The sequence below is a fragment of the Rutilus rutilus genome (genome assembly GCF_951802725.1).
Source record: "Rutilus rutilus genome assembly, chromosome: 19".
Taxonomy (NCBI): Eukaryota; Metazoa; Chordata; class Actinopteri; order Cypriniformes; family Leuciscidae; genus Rutilus; species Rutilus rutilus.
The window spans coordinates 30,015,145-30,042,609 of record NC_140232.1 but is presented as its reverse complement, the minus strand read 5'-3'; the positions used below and the strand labels follow the sequence as shown (position 1 = coordinate 30,042,609).

Here is a 27,465-nt window from a genome sequence, read left to right as displayed (position 1 = left end):
ACCTACTAGTGTCAGTTACATCGCTTCACTGTCATTCACAAATCTTCTCCTGTGGCCTCACGGGATAGTAAAGTGTCCATCGCATGCACACTTCAGAATCTCACCATAAGAAGTAGGTTATCCAGGCACGTTTTGCCTACAGTTTTATGAGTGCTGTATATTCAGACATACTTCTTTTGTCACATACTGTTTTTTACCTACTATATAGGGAAGTGTGAGATTTCGGATGCAGCCTTAGTCTACAAAGATCTACTAGGATGATAAAGAGATCTCAGTTGTAATTTATCTTTCTTCCGTTCCAGTTTCTTTATGCACTATAAGCATTCATGAATGATATGATGCAGTCCATAGCATCAAATTACATTTGATTCATTCTAGAGCAGTTTTCATGCTCCGAACGCTACAAAAGGATATGAACACTAATGAATATGTAGACAGTAAAACACATCCCGACCTGTGGTAAATGAAGCAATATTCTGGCCCGAGTGAGCGGAAATTTGAATGAGTCAGACACAAAAGCAAATGATGTCAGAGAAATCTGACAAGGCAATTAAGACAAAGGCAACCATAATTAAACAGGAAGGGCTTGCACAGGATTCTCCTGCGCTGCCGTAAAGGCTTATTTTTAGTCCTGGAATACATCAGGAATCTTAAAAAAGTGTGTTGAGCGATGAGATTGTCATGTGTACTAGCTTTGCAGCGCTGGAGCTTTATGGCAGATGCCTGCGAGTCCATTCATTATCTGGGTTTCATTACAGTTATTGAACTTTCGCTTCCATGCTTCAGAGCCAAACTACTGGGCCTTAAATCCTGCGAGGTTCTTAATCAAAAGCAGGCCGAACCTCCTCTCTGCCTGTCTTACAGCAAAAATGTCATCTCTTCTCCAAACGTGCACCCTTCAACTCTCTCTCTCCCTCGCTTGGGTTCTGCTCCTTTCTCTCTAATGCGCTCCCTCGTTCAGTCTTGGCCCTCGAACTTCTGGAAAAATGCACCCCCCTGAAGCGGCGCTCTCTTATCCGAGTCCAGAAGAAGTCATCAAAAAGCCCGTGGTCGACCCGTTTCCCTCCCTCTCACAAAACTCTCCGCTACCTCAGCGAGCACATTCACTAGGAATGAAGCGAATAGACACATATGTGCACAATATATAGAGCCAAATTCGGCTTATAAAGTTAATGCTCAACTCTGTTTATCAATATTTATTGAAGGGGACATATAATAGAAAACATGATTTCTCTTGCTGTGGTGAAATAAATGCTATTTTACACAGTGCATGATTGCTTTGCCAAGTGCACTAGCTAATGAAATGAACTGGATAAAATGGAGAATTCAGTTTTGCCATCGCAGGAATAAATTACATTTAAAATTATATTCAAATAGAAAACATGTTCTTTAATATTGATCAAATAACTGCAGTCTTGGTGAGCATACTTCTTTCAAACATAAAAAAATCTAAATTTTTTCAATATTTTGACCAGTTGTGTGTGTGTGTGTGTGTGTGTGGTGAATGTGATTTCACCAAGTGCAACATGTTCCTGGGTCAACATATCTGTTGATCCTGGAACAACATTCCAATCAACCAATCAGATTTGAAGGACAAGTTTACAGTTTATGTCAAGTTTAGGCTCTCAACCAGGGTTAGGTGCTTCTAGATCAGTGTTATTCATCTATAATTTCTCTCTGATTTTATAGGGATAAGTTATGGGTAGTGTTAGGTTTAGGGGTAGGGGCAAGGTTAGGTCTACAATTTTGGATAAGAATGTAGTTCCAGGATCAAAAAAACATGGTCATCCAGGAACATGTCTTACTTGACAGAATCAATGTGACTGTGTGTGTGTGTGTATATATATATATATATATCACACTATGGGGTTGTTGAATGCTTGAATCTGATTGGTTGACGAGCGTTCTAAGGTGTGCAATTATTTCCAGGCAGATCTTGACCACATTACATGTCCATATCACTTCACCAAATGATTTTGCTTATTTCAAAGGTCCTTATAGCCTACAACACAAAAGAACCAAAACCCACAACGACACTGACCAAGCAAATAAACAATAGGATAAAAACGAAAAATTATTTCCATGTTTTTGCCACAAATTTACGTGTTGTCAGCGCTGCTCTGACGATTTTATCAGAAAAATTGTTTAGCAACTCAAAAGCTACATGACATTTCTCACTAGCTCTGTTCTTGAAGCAGATACAACTACAGTTTCACTATTTGTATGGCCGAACACTGTTGAGAGACGCACAGACTCAGATCATTCATACATGCTTAATCTCTCTCTCTATCTAATAACTGCACTGTTACTCTGCCATCAATGGCTCAAGCCACCATTAAAATTACACTTTGGAATTAGCAATGGAGGCTTGGGATGAGATGTGTAAGAAATTAGTCCTACACACAAGTGCGTTTTAACGACAAAAACCTGACAAACGCCTTGAAACACATCATCTGAACAATGTCTTGAGGTGTAGTAATCGTATTATAAGCGGAATAATTGACTCCCGGCTGTTGAATTATTGAAAAATAATGCTAACTTGAGGTATAACTCCGCTTCACATCGTGGCAGCATTACAACCTCGTGTGTGCATTATTTATCAAATAATTCAACAACCCTTCGTCAATTATTCTTTACATATATCAGTAGTGTACCATTTGGGACGATGCCTATTTCACTGCCCAATCAAAGGTTTTACAACCAAGGACATTTAGCATGAACATATATTAAATATGCACAACATTTTCTGCAAAAATGTTTTTTTCTTGCAGTGTAGGTTTTTTATAAAGAGCTGATTGTGTTTATTGTAAATGCACATGCATATTGTTGGTGTACTACTGAAGTCACTTTTGATAAAAGCATTTGTAAATGTATGTGACCATGGACTAATCAATAAAAGTCAAAGTTAAAAACCAGATTGACAATCACAAAATGGCCACCAAGTAGAAAAAAATAGTTGTCCGATACTGTAATTCAGTGGGATAAATGGATTAGTCTCCATGGAGACGGCAGGCGGGAGATGTAGTATGGAGGTATTGCAGTCTTCACCCAAACAGATGGGCAGTGAGACGGCAGGGAGCAGATCAATATCCATGTGCTCTAGTGAACACAGGCCTCCCTTGTCTGCTGGATCCAAACCAGCCCGAGGGCCGCCACGGCCTCTCTTCTCTCTCGCTCACTCGCTGTCTTTGTCTTCCCTCAGAATTGACTGTTTTCTCACTGACTGAAAGGGATGCTTCTGATCCCAGGGTCATAAAGAGACTTGCGGCGGTCTTTGGAGGACACTGAACGCTTTTTAAAGTCACACTCTGATTAATAACCTAACAGATGACTGTGAATCCATCTTGAAACAACAACGAAAGAACCTCACAGAGTGTTAACTGACTTGCCTTCATGGGAGCTGGTAAATGTACCAACTGTTCTGGATGCGCCAAGCGTCCTGTGCTTTATAGCCGTATGAGTAAAACTTCAGTAATAATCAGGAATAAACTGGGGTTAAGTGCTTAATGAGTGAATTTTAATGTAGAACAAAACACTGGAAACTATCAAAAAGCTCATTATATAAATCAAACTGTGAATGGACACGCACACAATACACACAGCATAAGCTGCCAGAATGCCAATAAAGGTGTTTACATGCACAGTAAACAGGGGTTAATGGGCAAAAATCTACACACGATGTTTCCCTAATTTGATATACTTTATTTGGTTTTTAACTTAACAATCTGGTCTGTAATGATGATCTGAAGTTCAAACTGAGCATCAAAATGGAGAAGAAGGGTGATTTAAGTGACTTTGAAAGGGGCATGGTTGGTGCCAGACGGGCTGGTCTGAGTATTTCAGAAACTGCTGATCTGGGATTTTCAAGCACAACCATCTCTAGGGTTTACAGAGAAAATATCCAGTGAGTGGCAGTTCTGTGGACAAAAGTGTCTTGATGCCAGAGGTCAGAGGAGAATGGCCAGACTAGTTCGAGCTGATAGAAAGGCAACAGTAGCTCACATCACACTTGTTACAACCGAGGTCTGCAGAAGAGCATCTCTGAACACAACAACACATCAAACCTTGAAGCAGACGAGCTACAGTAGCAGAAGACACACCGGTGACACTCCTGTCAGACAAGAACAGGAATCTGAGGCTACAATTTGCACGGGCTCACCAACATTGGACAATAGAAGAGTTGAGGTCTAATGAGTCTCGATTTCTGCTGCGACATTCAGATAGTTGGGTCAGAATTTGGACTTAACAACATTAAGCATGGACCTTTTATCAACAGTTCGGGCTGCTGGTGGTGAAATGGTGTGGAGGACATTTACTTGGCACTTTTTGGACTCCTGAGCATCGTTTAAACGCCACAGCCGATCTGAGTAATGTTGCTGCCCATGTCCATCCCTTTATGACCACAAGTACCCATCTTCTGATGGCTACCTCCAGCAGGATAACACACCATCTCACAAAGCTCATCTCAAACTTGTTTTTTTGAGCATGACAATGAGTTCAAATACTCATATGGCCTCCACAGTCACCAGATCTCAATCCAATAGAGCACCTTTGGGATGTTGTGGAACAGGAAATTCGCATCATGGATGCGCAACCGACAAATCCGCAGCAACTGTGTGATGCTATCATGACAATATGGACCAAAAGCTCAGAAGAATGTTTCCAGCATCTTGTTGAATCTATGCCATGAAGAATTAAAGGAGAACTCCGGTCAATTTTAACATTGAGCTCATTTTTTTGTACATTTGGAGTGCTGTCAGCACAGAGAACAACGACAAAAATCGGTGTTGCCTACACCGTGTTATCCTCTTTTTAAAATTTGCACCCTGTTGACTTCAATGGGGCAAGTTTTAAACCTGCTTTTAGCCTCTTCACATCATCTTGATGTGTCATTACAAGTGCACAGGTCATGTGAGTGATTCCTTCTGAGTGAACGCGAGTGAATCTGACTGCAGTAGATGTGAAAGAAATATATAAAAAATGATGTTTATTCAGCCAGCGCACATACCTGTATTTACATCCTGTTTTCGGTCGAAGTCCACAGTAATCGATTGTCGAGTTCACGCGCGTGATCATAGGTACTAAACCTATGCGCGTGAACTCGACAATCGACTACTGTGGACTTCGACCGAAAACAGGATGTAAATACAGGTAATAATCTGCCATTATTTTAGTCATCAGTTATTTTAAATTGTAATATTTCACAATATTACTGTTTTTACTTTATTTTTGATCAAATAAATGCAGCCTTGCTGAGCAAGAGACTTCTTCTAAAAAATATTTTAAACGTTTTACTGACCTCAAACTTGTGAACGCTAGTGTATACACTGGACAAAAAGTTAGCTTTTAAAAAAGTTGGGACTAAAAGTAGTCTCTAATTCTAATCTTGCACGCTAGATTCAAGTTCAAACTAAATTTATTGGCATGACTGTGGTACACTATATAGAACTGATACTATGCAAATTGGGATATTGCCAGTAACTGTGACTGTACTGTAAAATTACAATAATAATTCACTCAAACCATAACGCCTGACCCGCTCTGCAGCGATGTTGTGGATAAGAGAGATTTTATGGTAAGATGGTTTGTTCACTGGGATGCTTGTGTGTGGGGGCGTTCTTGGAGAGAGCATCTATGAGATGTTGCTGTGAGATTGCTCCAGGCCTGGGTTGAAAAGCCATGGCAGAAGGTCATTAGATTCTGGTTTCACATTAGCATGTGCTGAATGGGATTACCCAGCCAGAGGAGCTCATAGAAGACCAACACACACACACACACACCCTACAGGCTTTACTGCTAACAGAGCAGCCATTAGCAGAACACTAGCAAACATCCTCTCTTATTTGTCTGTCTGTAGATGTTCCATTGTTATTTTTTTCCTAGGAGTTACCATCCGTCGGTGTGTCCTCAGACTCCTCTATTGAGCTCTTTCGGTCTCATCACACTCATAAACACACGCACGCACGCACACACACGCACAGACACACACACACACACACACACACACACACACACACACACACACACACACACACACACACACACACACACACACACACACACACACACACACATAGTTAGTTGGAGCATGGCTGGAGTCAAAATATTCACTGCATGACTAAAAATGAGTCTCCGTTGACTGCAACACCTTCAGAGAAAATCTCCCTCAGGCTAAAACACATCTTCAGGGACTTTTTGATATAATAATCATTATTTTTGTTTTGGACAGCTCTTGTACAGCAACACGAATGATCAAAGGTGTATTACAGTAAGCAGTTCACCATTTATTAGTCAAAATAAAAATAGAAAATTTATTTCCCCATATATTTTAATTTTTTCCTATTAAATTGTGTTACTTAATACACCTTTGATGTATGTGTGTGTGTGTGTGTGTGTGTGTGTGTGTGTGTGTGTGTGTGTGTGTGTGTGTGTGTGTGTGTGTGTGTGTGAAAAATATACATAATATAATACACACACTAAACAAAAAGCATAACAAAAAGCCAGTTCCTTTTATATGTATATATATATAAAAAAACATAATTACATTAACATATTGAAGAAAATAACAACAACATACTTACAGTACATACATGTAAATCATGTTAATCTTTTAAAAATAACACCTGATGACAATGACATTCTACATGTTCTACATGCAAAAATATGCCACTGAAACTTTATTTGGAAAAATCAGAATGTTATCTTCATAACATCAGCACAATTCATGCTTATATTCATTCATTAATAAAGTAGCATCTTCCTTCACGGTTGCAAAAATGCCATACAAAGTCAACCTGTATCACATTTCACTAACGGTATATTGACCAATCAGCATCCAGGACCAGATCTATCTGTTTTATAAGAAGTCTTCAGACACTTAAGTCATCAGACAGGATATATGATTTCAAGTCTTTATGCTGCGGCCACATTAAAGAAGTCCGTCTTAACCAGACGATGCATGTTTGATATGGTGTAAAAGGCATCTCGCAGCATTTCTGCATGATATTGCTGTTACCATACTGCAAGAATGATTCATCATCAAAAACACGCATCCAGGAACGCTGCCAATAGGCCGAGCATCTGGGAAAACGTGCTCTCTGCTTTAAGCACAACTTAAGATTCCATTGATTTTCATGACGGAAATAAAAATCGCACTGGAGTTTAGAGGGCAAGTTTTATGGTTCTATCTCTGGAATGAGTGCTAAGATTGGGCAGATAGTCCTCACAGGATTTAGAACTGAATTTAAAACTCTTATACACAGCACACCATGTCATGCATTAAGATGTTCTTATGGTAAACTATCAAAAGGGTAGATTCATATATAAGATGTGGCATCAATAATTATGCACATGTTGTATTGTATGTAAATGACTTTATTTTTATGACCCGAGAGATCTGTCTTTCTGGGGAGTGCCATGAAGAGAAACTACACCTCAACGCTGCCCTCTACTGACAAACGCATCATATCGCAACAGTGACAAACAAGCTGTTGACTTATCAGGGATGTCAAACTCAGTTCCTGGAGGGCCACAGCCCTGTAGAGTTTAGCGTCGACATTAATTTAACACACCTGATCCAGCTAGTCAAGTCCTTCAGGCTTATTTGAAAACCACAGGTATGAGCAAATTCCAATCGGAAGCGAGCATCATACTCACTTTGAAGGGTACTGTAGATGCCTTTAAGTGGGGGCTTTGGAGGGAGCAGGGTGCTTGTGTGTCATAATGAAACCGTCTAGAACGCACTTCTAGGGAGCAATGAAAGACCAAGTCATTTCCTCATTAGCTTCACATGGAACGTTACCACAACAAAGGAATATCTTATTATTGCTGTTAATATGATACAAACTTATGACATTTAAGTTTTTAAAATATGCTTTATACGTGTGTGTGTTCCCAATAAGTTAAGCATTAAACACATTTCTTACCTATGAAACTTTTTTAAACTTAATATGAAATGCATGACGAAAATGTGCGTAATATATCACAAAACAAAACGACTTGAATTATTCTGTTTATACATTAACTCCAACTCTCCCGCCATTTCTAGATTTAAAATCAAAGGTGAGGACTTGCCACCCTGGGTCACATGACCATAAACAACAGAATTACTTCCTTGAAGTGACCATCGCATAGCTAACCGATTTGTGGAAGGGCCCTTCGTGAAGGGATTGATTTGTTTGGAATTCCCCCACAACTGGTGTCCCCTTACTGAAGTTCAAGGGTGTAAAAACGCAGTTTGGAATTGGAACTAAACTCTGTAGGACTGTGGTTTGACACCCCTGCTAAAAGGTCATATCAAATGATTTCCTTGATTTCTTGAGATAAAAAGGTTTGATGTACTATGAAAACATATCGAAAACCATCCAATAAGAACATTTATTGAAACTAAACAGCATCCTAAATAACAACTTACAGATGTCAGAATTTATTACCATACCATATACAGATTACCACCAACATTTACCATTATGGCACATACAAATGTGAATAACGTAAGTGGACAAAAAAAGAAAGAAAGAAAATGGCCCCTTTTACTGTACATCACACATGAGTTCTAAAATCAGAACTAACATTTTCAATTTCTTAAAGTTGCCACACAAATACATGAGTAAAGTAAACTACATAATCATACATTGCTACAATAATTAAAACCATAATACAAACAAAACTAGAAACGAAACGTCAGAGGGAAATAAATAATTGCTCTATTACCCAGCGTAAAAACAGCTGTGCATCATGTTCACTTTTTTAAAACCTAAAACCTGTTGCGGTTTCATCTTTCTGCACGACTCCATTCGGCCGGTGGATCTCGTGGGCCTTTGGGTTTCTTTATGCGACTGTTGAAACCTGAAGCGCAAGACAAACAAAGATTTAAAATCACCATGTGCCCTGAGAAACACAAGACAACAGAGCACAGGTCAATATGAAGTAATATTTTAAATGGATCTTGGTTCAGGATCAAATCTAGGTCAGTAAGATTTGTACATGTTCTGAAGAACACAACATCATCGAAAGGGCTTGGCGAGCCTTCAGCTAATTTTGAAGATTAGCCGAATGGGAAAACCTACTAGATACATACATAAGGAAAAACGTATTCTCGGTTAGCGCCACCTATCGTGCAGCCGTGAATCAGCTAAAGGCATTGAATCGTTTCGCATTCAGTGTGAAAGCTCCATTCGTCTGCAATTCCAATTGCGACAACGGAACAAAGATTTTTGAAGAATCTTCACAGCTAGTTTCTAACCAATTTTCTTTCAAAGTGTAATTTTTGATGCACAGAAGAAAAATTCATGTTTCCATCGACCTATTTTTATTCAAATTTTGGGATACAAAAATGCTGGATGGAAACATATGCGCTCAATTGAGTCCAATAAGAAGACATGCGCATAAAACTACGATGGAAACTCATTTACTGAAGGAATCCCTCAATGCGCAGCAAAAAACTTGCATGACTTTGCCTTAAGAGGATGTCATTGGATAACTGGACCAACCAGCGGATCGGTTTCACTGCACAGCATCTCAAATGCAAGTCATTTATGATGTAGGACAAAAGAGCCACAGTTGCCTCCCTGATTGCAAACTTCTATTTTTATTACAGATATTTTGCCACTTTTGTGTGTGTGTGTGTGTGTGTGTGTGGTTTGGTTGGTTGGTCTTGGTTTCTTCTGAGCTCCTCTGACTGGGTAATCCCATTCAGCACATGCTAATATGAACAAGTTTGTTCTCTTGAACACATGGGATAGAAACGGCGCTTTATTCGCAAATGTTTTAATGCGATATTCCAATTTTGCACAAAAGTTACATTTGCACCTTTGGATGGAAACATATTGTTGAGTGAACAATTGCTTTTAATAACAAAGATAGGGGTTTGTTTAAACATCTAACCCTAAATTCGAGCAACAGCAAAAGTAATGTTGGCATTTCCCAGATATGAACACGGTTGCCTGGAAACCACCACGTGATGTCACTTCTTTGTGGTTGTAAGTGTGTGTGTGTGTGGTCTGGAAAGTTGTGCCCTGCCCACAATCTATCAGATTACCTATTGTAAAACAGCAATTTATTTATTTTTATTTACTAAACGACAATTTACATGAGTACAATAAGATTGTTTTTGAAGACTGAGAAACTAGAAACTAGCAGATTTGTCCAAAAACCCATCCAAACCTAAATATTTATCTTCTTATGTTCAGAATGAAGATTTAGTGTGCATATGGTGTAACTCACCAAGGCCGCCAGGAGCAAATGGGCTGTTAGCGTCCTTGACAACGCTAGACACATATTCATAATCATCATCTGTAGAAGATTGGCTCTCAGCTGAGAAAAACATGTTTAACAATGTTTAATAACCTCAGAGCATTAGATTGCAACCAACACTGATCTAACGCTTCCTGTTTACTGCTAGATAGCGTCGATAAGGAGTCTCAGGGGAACTGAAATGACTCCTACATCACTATCAACACACCTTACTCTTTATAGTCTGTATTTAAAAGCATTCAAAAGTGGATTGATGACACAAAATGAGGTCATTCAACATCAAAATTCACCCGGCGGTGTGACCAACGCTGCGTCCCAATTCGCCTACTAGAAAAACGACATACTTTTATGCGTGTTTGTGTGTATCAGAAGATTAGTAGACATAATACTACTTTAAAGGACAGCTGTCACTTAGTTACATCCATCCTGTCACTGTTTAAACTGCCCTGTCAATCATCTTGTCACAGTTAAAATCCTTCACATTCAATTTAATTGAATGTACTACTTTATTTAAAGAGTAATATAGTAACTAGCACGTTGATCTGCCAGTCGTGGGTCTTTCATGCGGAGACTCATCTATTTGCAATTTGCATAATGATGCATTTAAAAGATAATGACTAAACATGTCTGTACAAAAGTTCACAATGCTGTTGCAGATGAAATATAATGTGGATAACACTGAATAAATATATTTTTGTCAGGTTAGATACTGATTACTCATCACTCAAACCCCTTTATCTAAACCTCTCTACTTTCCCTACTACTGTCGGACTCGCACATATACGTAATTTTTTTGTTTGTTTGTAGTTCTAATCATTATATAATCATTCTAACTCATTTCTCATTTCAACATAAAGTACTATAATTTGGGATACACTAATTCTAATACTATATATTCGAATAGGATAGTATGTGAATTGGGACGCAGCACAATACTTTTTTTTAAAGTACAAAAAGTCCTTGTAGACTCTCAGTTAATAGACCATAAATCATGTATCATAATTATAAAAAAAAGGGCTAAAATTAATCAACACCCCATTTAGCATAAGCATTTTTTTTTTTTGACCAACTTGCATAGTACATTTAACACGTAACAACGCACTTACTTGCACTTGGGGATCGTGAAAGAGGAACTTGTGGCTGAGGAACACAAATGCAATTTAATTAGATTTGATTATCAGGGTTACAAAGACTGTGATCATCAATCAAATACACATTAGAATCATATTCAGTGGAAATATTCAATCTGTCAGGTTATTTTTACTAAATGTACGTGTCTGCTAAAGCTTGTTAACTTGTGAGTGTGATCGCAGCTAGAAGCCTCATATTACAGGAAGAGGCGGAATGTGTATCTAATGTGAAACTAGTAAAAAAGTACAAATTTCACACATCTACAAGTGTGCACTGCAGAGAGGAAATATGGGCCAATAGCTGCATATAAATGAGTCGTATAAGATAAATATGTACTTAGCACTTTAATTTGACATCTAATATGCTAACATGGAAACCGAACGAACCCATCTGCCAAGCATAAATGACTGCAGAATCTTAATACCAATCAGATCATTTACCTGTGCATCTCTATTCATGGACCTCAACTCCCCTGAGAAAAAAAAAAGAAGGTTTATTCAGAAATCATGAATAAAATATATATATATATATTTTTTTTTTTATCTTATAAAAATTTATTTTTATCTATAAAAAGTATATAACCAGACCACCACCACTATTACTACTACAAAAACAAATTATTATTTTTCCTCTAAAACAGTTTTAAAAAGGCGAAATATATATATTTTTAGGCTTTATGCCATCTACATATTAAAGCATACAGTAAGCCATTGGTAGGTTGATATGTAACTGGTATGTAAACACTGGTGCTGTACAAACATCTGACGTATTACCCTTTGGCTCAGCAAATGAAAAAAAAAAAAAAACTGACTATTTCTGTTTTGTGGCACAGAAATTTCACACTTCACCTGTTAGGACTCTGCCGATACTTTAAAAGTTCAATAATAGATGAAACAAAAAGGCATTTTAATTCCCTGAGAGATATGGAAATATGAGCTTAAAATAACTGAACTTTTAACAGATAAACACCAAATGAGAGGGCTCTGAATACCCTGGTGATCACATGAAAGAGAAGAACTCAAATAGAACAGTCATGAGAGGACAGTGAAAGCTGCAAGCAGAAGTTTCCCAACTTTACTCTCCTAAAACAAACAAGTTCCCTCTGTCTGAAATGATCTTACTTTTAGTGTTGAGCTGAGTTTGCAGTTTTTTTGTCTACTTTAATTCCTTTTCAATTCAGCGAGATTCTCAGTATATAAGAAAATGTGTTTGGTCCATGGAAAACTTGAGTGTTGTGGATCGTTGCCAGGGCAGTTTTGTGTGGTTTTCCCTGAACACCCTAGCAAGTGCATAGCAACACCCTGGAAACCACCCACAGCACTGTAGCAACTGCAGCCACGCTATCAACTATCCACAACACTCAAGTTTTGCACTGACCAATGTCTGTGTTGTTGGTCTAATTAACTATTATACTAATAAATCTTTTTTTTTTTTTTATTAATTAATTGAAATAAAGGTGAAATAAAAATATATTAGATTAGATTAAAAACCTAAACAAATTGAGAAATGTTGCATTGGCAACTAACTGAAAAAAGAAAAAGTTTAATTTGCAGTATTAAAGAAAATTACTAAAATTAAACAGAAATCAAAAATAAATGAAAGCTAAAAACTATATTTTTAAAACCTATAAAACTACAAAAGTTTATAAATACTATAACAAGCATATAAATAATACTAAAATAATTCTGGTTCAGGGCCGTTGCTTCGTGGTTACTTAACGGCTACTGACATTTTTATTTGTTTCATTCGTCAGGTGAAAATTGAAAAAAGCCACCACTAATTATGGAATAAAAGACGAATTTAATAAAAATACGAGCCATTCAAATAGTCCCTTACCTGGCAATAGCTCATAACCCTCATGGTCCATTACTTTAGGTGACAGTCCTCCTCTCTGATTGGCTGTCGTTGATCTGTCATAAACCGGTGAGGTGGGAGAAGGCAGGAGTGATCCAGGTCTGTTTTTAGGTTTAACTGCACTGTAGACAGCGTTCTTATTGATTTTCTCTGAATTAGCATTGTCATAGTAATGGACAGAGTTCGAATGGGGGGCAGAGCTGGGGGGCTGCAGTTTTGGCTTGTTGACGACTGCATAAGTGTCGTTCATCCTGGTCTGAGGAAGAGGATGAGAAAGCCTGGGCTTGAGAGGAGGATTTCTGAAACCACAGACAGACAAGTACACATTTAAAGTCGGCATGATATGAAAAGTAACAGAGACCAGCTAGTAGGAGCTGTGCGGGTAAACCTCACTCCCCTGGCCTCAAGAGACACACTAGCGACTGATGCTAGAGGATGCAGTCTTCAGCGCACTTGTTAGCGTGTCCGCCTCCCATACCAGAAACGCCGATTCAAATCCCGCTCCGAGCGATGCGAGTAGAACCAAAGGGGTTACACTGGTGCCGTGACCCGGATGGGAGTGAGGATTAGGGGGATTGAGTGTAATGGAGGCCAGGTAGTTAGAGCTGCGCTCAAGAGGCGCACTAGCAACTGATGTTAAAGACTGCGGTCTCTAGACCGTCTAGGCGTGCCCGCCTCCCATCCCATAAAGTACACTTATCAGGGGCATTCTGTGATCTGACTTGTTGAACGATAAAATAAGCAAGAAAAAAAAAATAGACATATCTACAGACAGAATATTAGAGACATGCAGTTGAACTTCTTTGAAACAACCATTGCTAGCAACTAGCTAGCAACACAGCGGACAGTTTTGCGCAGACAAGCGTCCACAAAAAAAGCAAGAATCTAGTCATAATATAAGCCTCACTATGGTAAAGAGATGAGGTCACTAACATGTCAATTACATTGCTAGTTTATAAGTCAATGGGTATTTGTGACAATGTAGATTGCATTAAATTATACAGTGACGTAAGACTTGTACCTCACTCACATTTTGCTCTGGTTATCTTGAATACATTGGTGCATTGTGGGACCCCATATACAGCAACGTATAATGACCAATTGTCACATTTGCTTTCAATATATCTTAAGAAATATGTTTTTGACACAAGGCGAACAGCAATAACAGAACACATTGACTTAAAAATGAATAAATGCTCCATATAATCTAAGCATGCAGTCATGCAAAATAGTCACATTTTCACAATATTCACTACAAAAGTCATATTCATCTGTATGCAAAGCAGAAACGCCACCATGAATCCCACTGTGCGAAGAAATATATCCAGCGATGACTCAGGAGATTAACTCACATTAACTCTGATGAAGTTAAGTGTTTGACAAGAAAAGTGTGGTGTGCGAGACAAAAGCGACAATAACAGCTTGCATCTTGGCTGAGTCCACCTGTGTGACGCACGGCGCCGTAGTTAGCAGAACTGCGCTGTTGTCAATCTCAAATTGGCCTCTGGCTGTGTGGCCACCACTGATTTTAATCAGACATCCGCAAACAGTCAAACGAGGTTAGAAATTTGGAAATAAGAGTCATTTGTGGTCTTACCGTGCTTTAGAAGGTACGTTGAGGCTGCCTAATTTCAATGAAGCCTTCGGTGAAACCGCATTGATGTACAGAGAGGTCGAAGTCTTGTGTTTCCAATATAAAAAAAAAAAAAAAAAAAAGACAAACAAATAGTGAAATACGTACTCGATGTGGGAGAGCAGCTACACAGAGCGTCTGTGTTCAACTGTTGAAGGATGCCTGAGCATTTGCATAGAGGAAGCACACAGCAAACGTGTTTCCTGCTAAACTGCCTTTTTAAAGCTCAGGGCTCAAGGTCTTGAGGAAGTAAAACAAGATGTGATGTAAACATGCGAGATGCAATGGCAGAGAGATTTTATTTTAAACAACATGGTTATAAATGTAACTTTTAATTTATTACTTAAAGCACACTTTAAGTACTTTGATACCACAGCAAAAACTACTAGCCTACCCAATACAGTTCAAACATGACTGGAGGCAAGTGAACAGTCAGTCGAAAATAAGATCAAATACACTAATTACAAGCATAGATAAATACAATTTAACAAAGTTACAAATAAAGTAAGGTCTAACTGTAGTACAGACATGTAATAGTTAGGCCTAAATGTTAATTAACACTATGGTATAATACACACTGTACAAATTAAATATAAATTAATCTTTGTTAAAACTGTGTTTTGTTGTTTGATTAAAGCGTTAGTTCACCCAAAAATGAAATTCTGTCATTAATTACTGTCATGTCACTCCAAACCCGTAAGACTTTCGTTCATCTTTGGAACACAAATGTGTCACAAAAATCTTTTTGATGAAATCTGAGAGATTTCTGTCTCTCCAACTGACACTTTGACGCTTCAAAAAGTTCATAAAGAGATCATAAAACTAATCCATATGAATTGAGAGGTTTAGTCCAAAAATTTCTGAAGAGACTTGATCACTTTATATGATGAACAGATTGAATTTAGGCTTTTATTCATATATAAACATTAATTAAATCACACATCAGATCTGGTAAACGGAAGCTCAAGCATGTTCGCTTCACGTACGAGCACCAATGAGGTTCATTCTCATGTTATGCAGCACGTTTGAGCTTCCACAAGAACCAATGAGGTTCATTCTCGAGTGTGAACGAAATTCTTACGGGTTTGCAACGACATGAGGGTAAGTAATTAATGACAGCATTTTCCTTTTTGGGTGAACTCTACCTTTAAAGGGATAGTTCACCCAAAAATGAAAATTACCCCATGATTTACTCACCCTCAAGCCATCCTAGGTGTAAATGACATTCTTCTTTCAGACGAATACAGTCTGAGTTATATTAAAAAAATGTCCTGGCTCTTCCAAGCTTTATAATGGCAGTGAATGGCCATTTATGTTTTGAAGTATATCAGTATGCATCCATCCGTGATAAAAGTGCTCCACATGGCTCCGGGGGGTTAATAAAGGCGAAGCGATGCTTTTATGTAAGAAAAATATACATATTTAAAACTTTCTCGATTAAAATAACTAGCTTCCGGCAGACGGCCTACGCAAGTCGATTTACGCCAAAAGAGTAACACTTTGTAATTGGGTAATTGTCATTTACACCTAGGATGGCTTCAGGGTAAATCATGGGGTAATTTTCATTTTTGGGTGAACTACCCCATTAACATTACTGACTTAGATAGCAGCTTGCTGTCACTTTAAGACCGAATGCACGGATCCAATATAACGATACACATTTGATTTCTTTGTCAACTGTTTACGTTCATTTAAGATGCAACTGGCTGTGTTCACGAGAATACTTGCTGAGACTGGTATTTTGACATTATTTTGGTTGAGTTTGTCTGATGATAGCTTAGTATGAGGACAAGGCTGACAGTTTGACATTATTCAAATGCCATATTTGAATGTATTTAAAAGTGAATTTCAGCGCTATGGCAGAGGGGACGATTATCAATGAATAGCAACTTAAATTTCAGTGTGTTTTTGCACTAAAAGTTGTCATATGAATTTAGGTGGCTTTGAATATAGTGCACAAGTCATATGGACTACTTTTATTGTATGAAAGATAGTATGAAAGTATCATGCAGGTTTGGAACAACATATGAGTGAGTAAATGATGATAGAAATGTATTTTTTTGGGGTGAACTATCCCTTTAAATTGGATTTAGTTACACTACCGTTCAAACGTCTCTTCTGCTCACCAAAGCAGCATTTATTTTATCAAACATACAATACAAACTTTATTGACTGACAATAAAATCATATTTTGAAATATAATTACAACTTAAAATATGTTTTATATTTGAATATATTTTAAAATGTAATTTATTCCTGTGATGACAAAGCTGAATTTTCAACATTATTACACCAGTCTTCAGTGTCACATGATCCTTCAGAAATCATTCTAATATGCTGATTTGCTGCTAAAAAAGCATTTATTTTTATTATAAATGTTGATAATGACAATATTTTTGTATCTTGATTTTTTTTAGGATTCTTTGATAAATAGAAAGTTCAAAAGTACAGCATTTATTTGAAATAGAAATCTTTTATTACATAAAAAATGTCTTTACTGTCACTTTTGATCAATTTAATGCATCCTTGCCCAAATAGAAATATTAATCGTTTTCAATTAAAAACATCTTTTGAGCAGCAGTGTGCGTCTTACCTCTGTATTCTTGTTTTTCTCCTGCAAGACCTTCTGAAACATCTCAGCAACCGTATGAAAGACAAATCCATACTGCTCCTGAGGAGATTCACATAAACATGACAAAATGACATCAGGAATTCACATGGTGTTGTGGAATATGACAGACAGGGCTGAATGGGTCTATCCATGTGCTCGGATTAGATAAACACATAAGCATCAAGGCTTTGATATTTTACTTTAATGGGAAGAAGGTTCAATTACAGTTGAAGAACTTAAGTTGTAAATGCTTTCTATTATCTGTGCCATGCAAAAAAAACAAAAACAAATTTGTAATGTCACCTTGGTCTGCACAGCTGAAGGTCTCTGTCTTCTGAGCTCTAATACCAGGTCAAATATATTAAAATCCTCTTGTATTTGCTGAAAATAAAATAATGCATATGCATGTAATTTCTTTAGTCAGATCAAATCATATTAATAGTACTGATTTCTAGCATGTGTTCTTTCAATGGTATTTCTATCTATCTATCTATCTATCTATCTATCTCTCTCTCTCTCTCTCTTGTATTTTTATGTTGCTACATACATTATATATATATATATATATATATATACTGTATGTTTCACCTTCAAGCACTGTATATACATTTTGTACTGGTTATGGTGTTAATACCTCTGTCAGTAGTAGATCATTGACATAGTCAACTGCACAAATGACCCCGGTTCTACCACACCCGGCACTGTAAAGCAAGAGAAGCTGTCACATTTCCATACCATATGATATGATCCATTCTCCCCCGAGTCTCGGTTCAGAGGGTCACGGGGGGAATTATGGGCCATATTGTTGGACAGAGCCTCTCTCATGTATATAGAGAGAGGGTAATGAGTGAATCTGTGCTGAAGTCTGGAAGTTAACAGGCTTTTCCAGCGCCACATCAGGTGCTGAATATTTAACATGTCTCACTTCATTTAAATGGTGCCATTAAAATGCATGGAACCAGAGGAACACAGGCCGGCCCCTGCTGCACCCTAACAACACGGACGGACACGACCTGATGAATTTTCATGGGCAGATGGGTCATTTGTCAGAGGCACAGAAAAAAAACACAGAGACGGCTGTGTGTGTGATACAGACCTGCAGTGGATCACTACAGGGTCCGTCTGGTTGCTCTGTTTTTGGCGAGCCAACTCCATCATACCCAGAATGCCATCCGGCATGTCTGGAATTCCATGGTCCGGCCAGGCAGTATACTGGAAATGAAACACTTTACGAGCTTCCTGTGTGGAAAAGATGGCCAGTTTTGACCTATGAATGGAATATGGTTTCTACACCAAATTACAATGTTTGAAATGAGCTAAAATGTGAAACATCACACACTGAGATGGTTATAGCGGTTCCTTGTTTGGAACCGTTTCAGAGTAAACAGTGTTTTACAAGACACTCAATATGAAGTACACTGCAATTTTGTGGTTTGACAGATTTTCTTTAAATAGAAACTCTCAAAGGAACAGTTTACCATAACATCTCATATATATACAGTACCAGTCAAAAGTTTGGAAACATTACTATTTTTAATGTTTTTGAAAGAAGTCTCTTATGCTCATCAAGCCTGCAGTTAAAAAAAAAAAAAAACCAACCAGTAATATTATGAAATATTATTACAATTTAAAATAATGGTTCTCTTTTTTAATATATTTTAAAATGTAATTTATTTTTGTGATGCAAAGCTGAATTTTCATCAGCAAGTACTCCAGTCTTTGGTGTCTTATGATCCTTCAGAAATCATTCTAATATGCTGATTTGATACTCAGTTATTATCAATGATGGAAACAGTTGTGCTGTTTAATATATTTTTTTGGAATACTTTTTTCAGGATTCATTGATGAGTAAAACGTTAACAGCATTTATTCATAAAAACAGCATTTATTCAAAATAAAAACATTTCTAACAATATAAATCGTTACCATCACCTTTTATCAATTTAACACATCCTTGTTGAATTAAAGTACTAATTTCTTTAAAAAAAAATAGTTATTGTTCCCAAACTTTTGAACGGTAGTGTATATTGTTACAAAAGATTTCTATTCTAAATAAATAAATACAGTTCTTTTTAACTTTTTATTCATCAAATAATCCTGAAAAAAGTATCTCAGGTTATAAAAAAAATATTAAGCAGCACAACTGTTTCCAACATTGATCATAAATCAGCATATTAGAATGATTTCTGAAGGATCATAAGACACCAAAGACTGGAGTACTTGCTGATGAAAATTCAGCTTTGCATCACAAAAATAAATTACATTTCAAAGTATATTAAAAAAGAGAACCATTATTTTAAATTGTAATAATATTTCATAATATTACTGTTTTTTTTTGTTTTTTTAACTGCAGGCTTGATGAGCATAAGAGACTTCTTTCAAAAACATTAAAAATAGTAATGTTTCCAAACTTTTGACTGGTACTGTATATATATATACAGGAATTATAATGGAATTGTTTAAGAATATATATATATATATATATATATATATATATATATATATATATATATATATTATATTCTTAAACAATTCCATTACATCAGGTCTATATCACATCTACTAATGACACACTGGAGACAACACTTACATCACAATATTTTACCACCAACGTCCGAACAACGACTTCCTCATTTGGTCGCAACTCATCAAACTGCAGACATAAACATGACAGTAATCAGGAGAACTTCATCTAGTGGGGCCTTGCAACTGCACTTTGCATCAAACTGCAGACAAAAAACTGACACAAATTTCATGAAGCGTGGAGATAACATCAAAAGGAACTGTTGTAAAAGTTGTGAATATCCTGTCTCTTAGACCTAACTGTTGAATTACACACATTGTTCATTGTTGAGAAGCACAGAAAACACTTACAGTTGAGACAGTAAAGGGACCAAAAGTGGATGTGTCTGTGGTTGATGCCCAGTAGACTTCACATTTTTTCTAAACAACAGAGGTTGTTAAAACAGTAAATGGCAAGAAAATGACAGGCGTATGACAGAACAACAAAGGAAATATTAAGATTACCTTTCCCATCTCAATCTCGCGACAAGCCATGATTATGACCTAACAAAAAAAGAACAGACCAGACTTAGAAAAAGTAGAAATAGTTCAAAAGCAATGAAGTATGCATTGAAGCTATAAAGCTATAAATTACCTTTACATTGTGTTGCCAAATCATACGCCAGAAATCAACCACAGTGCTGCTCACAGGGCCTTGGGTGGCAATATACAGCTTGTTCTTAACAGCTCCCTAGTGGTGAACAATATAGAAAATGAATATAATACAACAAAAATAATTTCTATCTATCAATGAACAAAAACTACCTCTACACCAATGTGTCTTACACATACTGTACAAAATGAACTACTACGTTCTTAAAAAGCTTTTTTTCTTAATCACAAAAAAAGTACATAATGCTCCAAATAAGAAGTGTTGAAGTTAAAACACTGCAGTACCTTGATGAAGCTGGCATTAATATAATCAGACTCATATTCAGATGTGGTTGGAGTTAGACAGACTCTGGTCTGATCATCTGGAATACAAAAAAAATTAAAAATAATAACAAGGATTTGCATATTTTTCCTCTCATCAGTGTGAGTAACTCATAATAATTTATCAGGAAACACACTGTGGAGACTCAGTTATGAAATATTATGACATGCTTTTGGCATTGCAATGCTAAAAAAAAAAAAAAAAACAGTACTGTAAGTTAACTATAGGAGGCATGTTTTGACAGATGTGACAGATAATCATGTAAAATAACTTCAGTGCATTATTCTGTGTCACACTGAGAGGAACTGTGAGTCACATATATTTCAGAGCTGATGAGATTTGAGATCACTGTCAGATGTGAAAATCCTGATAGAATATTAAAGCATGCAATTTACGAACACACAAAAAGTGTTAGTCTTAGCATCAGTTAAATGGGTTGTAAATAATAAAAAACACCATTTATGCCATTGTTTTGATGAGTTATATTGTAGCTGTAAAATGTATTATTAGTTATTATATAAACAATACACTATTGCAAACTGTTTTAAAAAAGTAATGTTTAATGAAAAATATAAATATTAAAATGTATATGTAATGTATATGTAAAAAATAAATGTAATATAGTTTGTGGAGGGACTGACTGGGCCAGCACAAAAAGCCTTATTGTTAAGCACTGACAACATTTTTTTTTTTTTTTTTGTAGAATTATGCAAGCAGCTTTTTTGACTGCAAGTATATATTTAATAAAGTTCATTTGTTGAAGTCTCACTGCAGGACTAATTGAATTGCATTGAATTTAACGGAACTTTTAACCTAAAACGTTGATGTTGGAAAAACAATAAAGGCCATGTCCATGTTATCAGCTAACACATCTTTTTTGTAACAACTGCATGGTGTGAATTGCACTGAATTTAATTACAGAAACTGTTTCACCAAGAAAAAGCCTTAATAACCTTTAATAGAATTAAAATAAACCTTTTCTGATAAGACTACGTACAGGGTAGAATATCCCTATAGCGGTTTTTCTTCACATTTTCTTTGATTTCTCCTGCCGCAGTGGTCAGGCCACATTCCTCTTTCAATGATGCACTTTTCTGTCGTATCAACTGAAAAAGGAAAGAGAAAACACACAGGTATGAGATCAAAAATATATTTTTTATTTGTTTTATTAAATACATCACGGTTGCAACATGTGACCACAAGGTGGCATCCTGTTGCTTGTTATGCTATGGTGAATTCCTTTTTAATAGCTCATAAAAGCCATGAAAGGGTCTTTTTTTGAGGGTGGATATGGTTTTAAAACATTACAGATCAAACCCAAATGAATGCTATTATGCTACTATGACCAAACATACTGAAAGTATAACATTAACTTAAACATGTACAGTACATTCATGCATTTGGCAGATGCGTTTTTATGCATAGGGATTTGCATTGCATTCAAGGTATACTTTTGACCCATTCATGCATTCCTGTTTCACACATGATTCTTTGTAGCGCATATCCAGTTTGTATGCGGTGTGGAAGCAGCAAGTGGCCATTGTGCACTGCTTCACCGCACCGATCCTGCAGCTCACTTGTCACCCAGCATGTACAGTGTGAGTGCTCTAATAAATGCTGAAATCCATATATGAACTGGAGTATGTGTGAAACGGACCTAGGGGTTGCTAGCGAAAAGCCGTCAACTCATCTCAAACAAACAAACAAGTAATGAATGTCTTTAAATAGAGGCAGCCACAGACTGCTCTCTGTTGTACTTCCACGTCTAAAAACAGAAGAGATCATCTCACATGCGTTATTTTCAATACGATGCTCTCGGTTGGGTCTCTGTAAAAGAAGCCACAGAGCATCACAAACCATTTCTGTCCCCTTTACCACAAGCACTAGAGTGTCGAGTGTTTTTTTCCACAGACGCTTCATCTTCTGAACGCTGCCAGTAAAAACCGAGAAACTCAATGAGGAACTGTAGACTGTGCTTCTTACAAATGCCCTCTTACTTTCACTAATGCAGCCAAACGAGTCAAAAAACAACAGATACTTCTGTAAAATGTTGGTATCATTGTAACCACATGCAGTAGAATGTAATAACGAACAGTTAAAGGGATAGTTCATCCAAAAATGAAAATTCTGTCAACATTTACTCACCCAAGTTGTTCCAAACCTGTATGAGTTTCTTTCTTCTGTTGAACATAATTTTGAAGAATGTCGGTAACCAGACAGTTGATTTCCACAGTATTTTAGTCCATACTATGGAAGAAAGTCATTGGTGCCTGTCAACTGTTTGGTTACCCTTATTCTTCAAAATTATCTTCTTTTATGTTTAACAGAAGAAAGAAACTCATACAGGTTTGGAACAACTTGGGTGAGTAAATGTTGACAGAATTTTCATTTTTTGGGTGAACTATTCCATTAAGTCTAAGATAATTATGATTTTAGATTATTAAAGTTCACTGGCAGGGAACATAAATGTCTTAAATATTAAATATGGAGCTCTTGCGCGCGCTCTCTCTCTCTCTCTCATATATATATATATATATATATGTGTGTGTGTGTGGGATATATATATATATATACAGAGGCGGACAGAGTACACAGCTTCATTACTTGAGTAAAAGTACAGATACCCCTTGCTAAATTTTACTCAAGTACAAGTAAAAGTACTACAGTCAGATGTCTACTTAAGTAAAAGTACTAAAGTACTTGTTTTTAAAAGTACTTGAGTATCAAGAGTACAAGAGTACATTTTCTAAATATTGCATTACTACTGCCACAGTGCTTACATTGGTAAACACAGCAAACACTTGAAGTGAAAACTATCATTAACTTGTTCAGAAAATTGAAATAGTCTGGCGAGGTGGGTCCATGGGTTGGCACAGTCCCGGGATGGACCTGCTGCGTCTTCATCCATTGTTTCGTCCATGGTTTTGTCTCTTATCTAAATCTGACAATGGAGTTGACTTTGGTGGAAAGCTGAGGTGATTGCTGATAGGCTGTCCCAATCAGTGGCGCCTGCACAATCCAATCACGTTTGAGAGGGAACCAACAAATTGAGGGTTTCCGAGATTTTTTTTTTAGAAGAAGTAACGGGTACTCACGGTTATGGATAGAAATGTAGTGGAGTAAAGAGTACAATATTTGCCTCTCAAATGTACTTGAGTAAAGTCATGAGTACTCCCCAAAAATGATACTTGAGTAAAGTACAGATCCCTCAAAATTGTACTTAAGTACTGTACTCAAGTAAATGTACTCCGTTACTGTCCGGCTCTGCATATATAATATATATACACATACACATACACACACACATATATATACACACACATACATACATACATACATACATACATATTATATATATATATATATATGATGTAGGCTATGGTATAATGTGTCCTGGCTCTCACATCTAAACAGGACAGTTAATTGTCCAGTAGTGTATGTAAAGTGCACTCAATACAACCACAATCCTCTTCCCAGCTAACGGAATTATACTCTAGAACATTTTGCTAATGTTCCTATTAAGTTATGAAAACATTATTTCTGAATGTCCTCTGAAAGTTTAAAACATTTTGAAAAAACCTGACATTTTGAAAAAAAATTATAATCTTGGTTATAAGAACGTTAGAGAAAACATTAAGGGAAAGTTACATTTGATAATTTTGCAAACATAATGGGACCGTTGCTTTTGAATGTACTCTAAACTTCTGAAAGTAGCACTGTTTAAAAATGTTCCATGAACGATGTATAAATAAAGTAATTTTTTGTGTGTGTGCCAATGTTTTGAGAATGTTATTAAAGACCACATATCTTTGAATGAACATTCTATTAACATTACTGGAAGAACGTTTGTTCATAACTTTGAGAGAATCTTGAAGGTTCCCTGTCAGCTGGGTTTAAGATTCTGAAATGAAAAAAGCTTGAGTGGAATGAGCAGAAAGATCTTTCAGCTGTTTACTGTTGCTCATGCAAATGTTGTGTGAATTGTTTTTTATCTAGCATGCCGTAATCAACTCATTTGCAAAGAAACATAAATAAACGGTTGTCTAAAATATATTTAACACTAAGGTAAAACTAACTCTCACTCATAAAATTAGCTACAAAATTAAAAACTAAAGCACGTTCATGTAGTTAGAAATGTCCATAAATTGATCATGTATTTACACCACGGTATAGTGATGATTCAATATATGATGGTAGTTCCATGGAACTTTGATTACCATAATCAAATACCATGGTACAAAGTACTTCAAATACTGCTATCATTACCATGGTATCATGCCTACAAAACATGGTAATGCAATGATACAGTGGATGTCCTTTGGTATACAATGGAACTGAATTATTTCCAAATCCATTTACCGTGGTCTCTACACTACTCTAAGGAACTTCACTTACAAAGAAGTACTCAAGAGTACTATGGTACCATTCTTTTTAAATGTAAGTTACCATGGTAAAACCATGGTATTCTTAGAAGTAGCCTGTCTGAGAGTGCTATGTACAGTACCAGTCAAAAGTTTGGAAACATTACTATTTTTAATGTTTTTGAAAGAAGTCTCTTATGCTCATCAAGCCTGCAGTTTAAAAAAAAAAAAAAAAAAAAAACAGTAATATTATGAAATATTATTACAATTTAAAATAATGGTTCTCTTTTTTAATATATTTAAAATGTAATTTATTTTTGTGATGCAAAGCTGAATTTTCATCAGCAAGTACTCCAGTCTTTGGTGTCTTATGATCCTTCAGAAATCATTCTAATATGATGATTTGATACTCAGTTATTATCAATGATGGAAACAGTTGTGCTGTTTAATATATTTTTTTGGAATACTTTTTTCAGGATTCATTGATGAGTAAAACGTTAACAGCATTTATTCATAAAAACAGCATTTATTCAAAATAAAAACATTTCTAACAATATAAATCGTTACCATCACCTTTTATCAATTTAACGCATCCTTGTTGAATTAAAGTACTAATTTCTTTAAAAAAAAAATAGTTATTGTTACCAAACTTTTGAACGGTAGTGTATATTGTTACAAAAGATTTCTATTCTAAATAAATACAGTTCTTTTAAACTTTTTATTCATCAAATAATCCTGAAAAAAGTTATTAAAAAATATTAAGCAGCACAACTGTTTCCAACATTGATCATAAATCAGCATATTAGAATGATTTCTGAAGGATCATAAGACACCAAAGACTGGAGTACTTGCTGATGAAAATTCAGCTTTGCATCACAAAAATAAATTACATTTTAAAGTATATTAAAAAAGAGAACCATTATTTTAAATTGTAATAATATTTCATAATATTACGTTTTTTTTTTTTTTTTTTTTTTTTAACTGCAGGCTTGATGAGCATAAGAGACTTCTTTCAAAAACATTAAAAATAGTAATGTTTCCAAACTTTTGACTGGTACTGTATGTAGGCTATGTGTATTTCCCAAAGTATGGTATTACCATTACAGTAGCTACCATGATATCACTACAGTATTTCCGTAAGGGTTCACACACCAATAAAAATAACACCTTTCAAGCAAAACGTTACACAAAGAGAAGTTTGTTGTTTTGACTATTGACTATACATATCATGACAATATCCAAAAACATATTAATAGCATCGTGTGTCAACGTATTTATACTGATATGATCTGGTAAGTAATATGAAGCATTGGCAATTATATATAAAAGTTTAGGACTTACGCTGAACTCGGTGGAGATGAGTTGGTCTAGACCGCTGTCATGGTCGGGCAAACTGCGGACCCGCTCCACGAACCTCAACAGGTGCGCTTCCATCACCATATAATCACTCTCATCAGCATCTTACTGTGTCATACTGGACTCTTCTAACTTTCTTCACCACACATATGATCATTTAGCAGCTAATATGCCCTGTTTCCGTCTTGGTAAAGTTATCCAGGCAGCAAAACTGACACAGGGAAGTTTCTCACGCTGATTGTTGTTGGTCAATGGTCACCTTCATGTTCGGCGTTGTCAATCATCAGCCGTCGCCACACCCACTTTATCATTCCAGCCAATCCGCGGTCAGAGCCTCACCTGAAGCGGTAAAGGGAGAAACCAAACCACTACAACTTCCTCATTTAGTGAAAAAGAAAGATCACAATCACGTAATGTCACAATTGCTATTTCCAAACTTGTAACGTTAAGTAGGAACTTACACATGCTGAACTGATCTGCCCAATAGTCATTTTGGGACACCAAACCAGCTTATATAGAACAGTTTTCGCTTAAATAATAGGCTACACAGTAGGCTACACACACACAAAAGCGCTTATTGTGTTGTAATGGAATATCAGTCACCACTGTCAGTCATTATGAAATTAATTAAACGATTTTTACAAATTATCAGTCATAGTAGTAGTAGGCTAATGTTATTTCATAGTTAGGCCTATGTCATAAACATTGGTTATTATGGTTTTGATGTTAATTGTGATGCTATGTGGTAGCATTCAACTTTAAATTTTTT

At 36.4% G+C, this 27,465-nt stretch overlaps 1 protein-coding gene across 1 annotated transcript; it reads right to left on the bottom strand.

The window, feature by feature from the left end:
* Positions 1-8,357: 8,357 nt before the first annotated feature.
* ptpn18 (protein tyrosine phosphatase non-receptor type 18) lies at positions 8,358-26,974 on the bottom strand. The gene is made up of 17 exons (XM_084389534.1): positions 26,682-26,974; positions 21,977-22,085; positions 20,943-21,019; positions 20,641-20,736; positions 20,511-20,549; positions 20,358-20,426; positions 20,074-20,136; positions 18,580-18,722; positions 18,118-18,184; positions 17,787-17,864; positions 17,466-17,543; positions 14,837-14,919; positions 13,222-13,538; positions 11,826-11,857; positions 11,361-11,394; positions 10,225-10,314; positions 8,358-8,847 (listed from the first exon to the last, which is right to left on the bottom strand). Exons 1-17 carry the CDS (start codon positions 26,778-26,780, stop codon positions 8,774-8,776), a joined length of 1,548 nt encoding a protein of 515 aa, XP_084245660.1. The 5' UTR covers positions 26,781-26,974; the 3' UTR covers positions 8,358-8,773.
* Between the last annotated feature and the right edge of the window lie 491 nt (positions 26,975-27,465).

Coding starts and splice junctions, on each gene's coding strand:
- ptpn18 (XM_084389534.1), bottom strand. CDS start 26,780: ATGGTGATGGAAGCGCACCTGTTGAGGTTCGTGGAGCGGGTCCGCAGT. Junction 22,086..26,681: donor TCATCTCCACCGAGTTCAGC/GTAAGTCCTAAA, acceptor TTCCTTTTTCAG/TTGATACGACAGAAAAGTGC. Junction 10,315..11,360: donor TTCACGATCCCCAAGTGCAA/GTAAGTGCGTTG, acceptor TGTTTTTCTCAG/CTGAGAGCCAATCTTCTACA.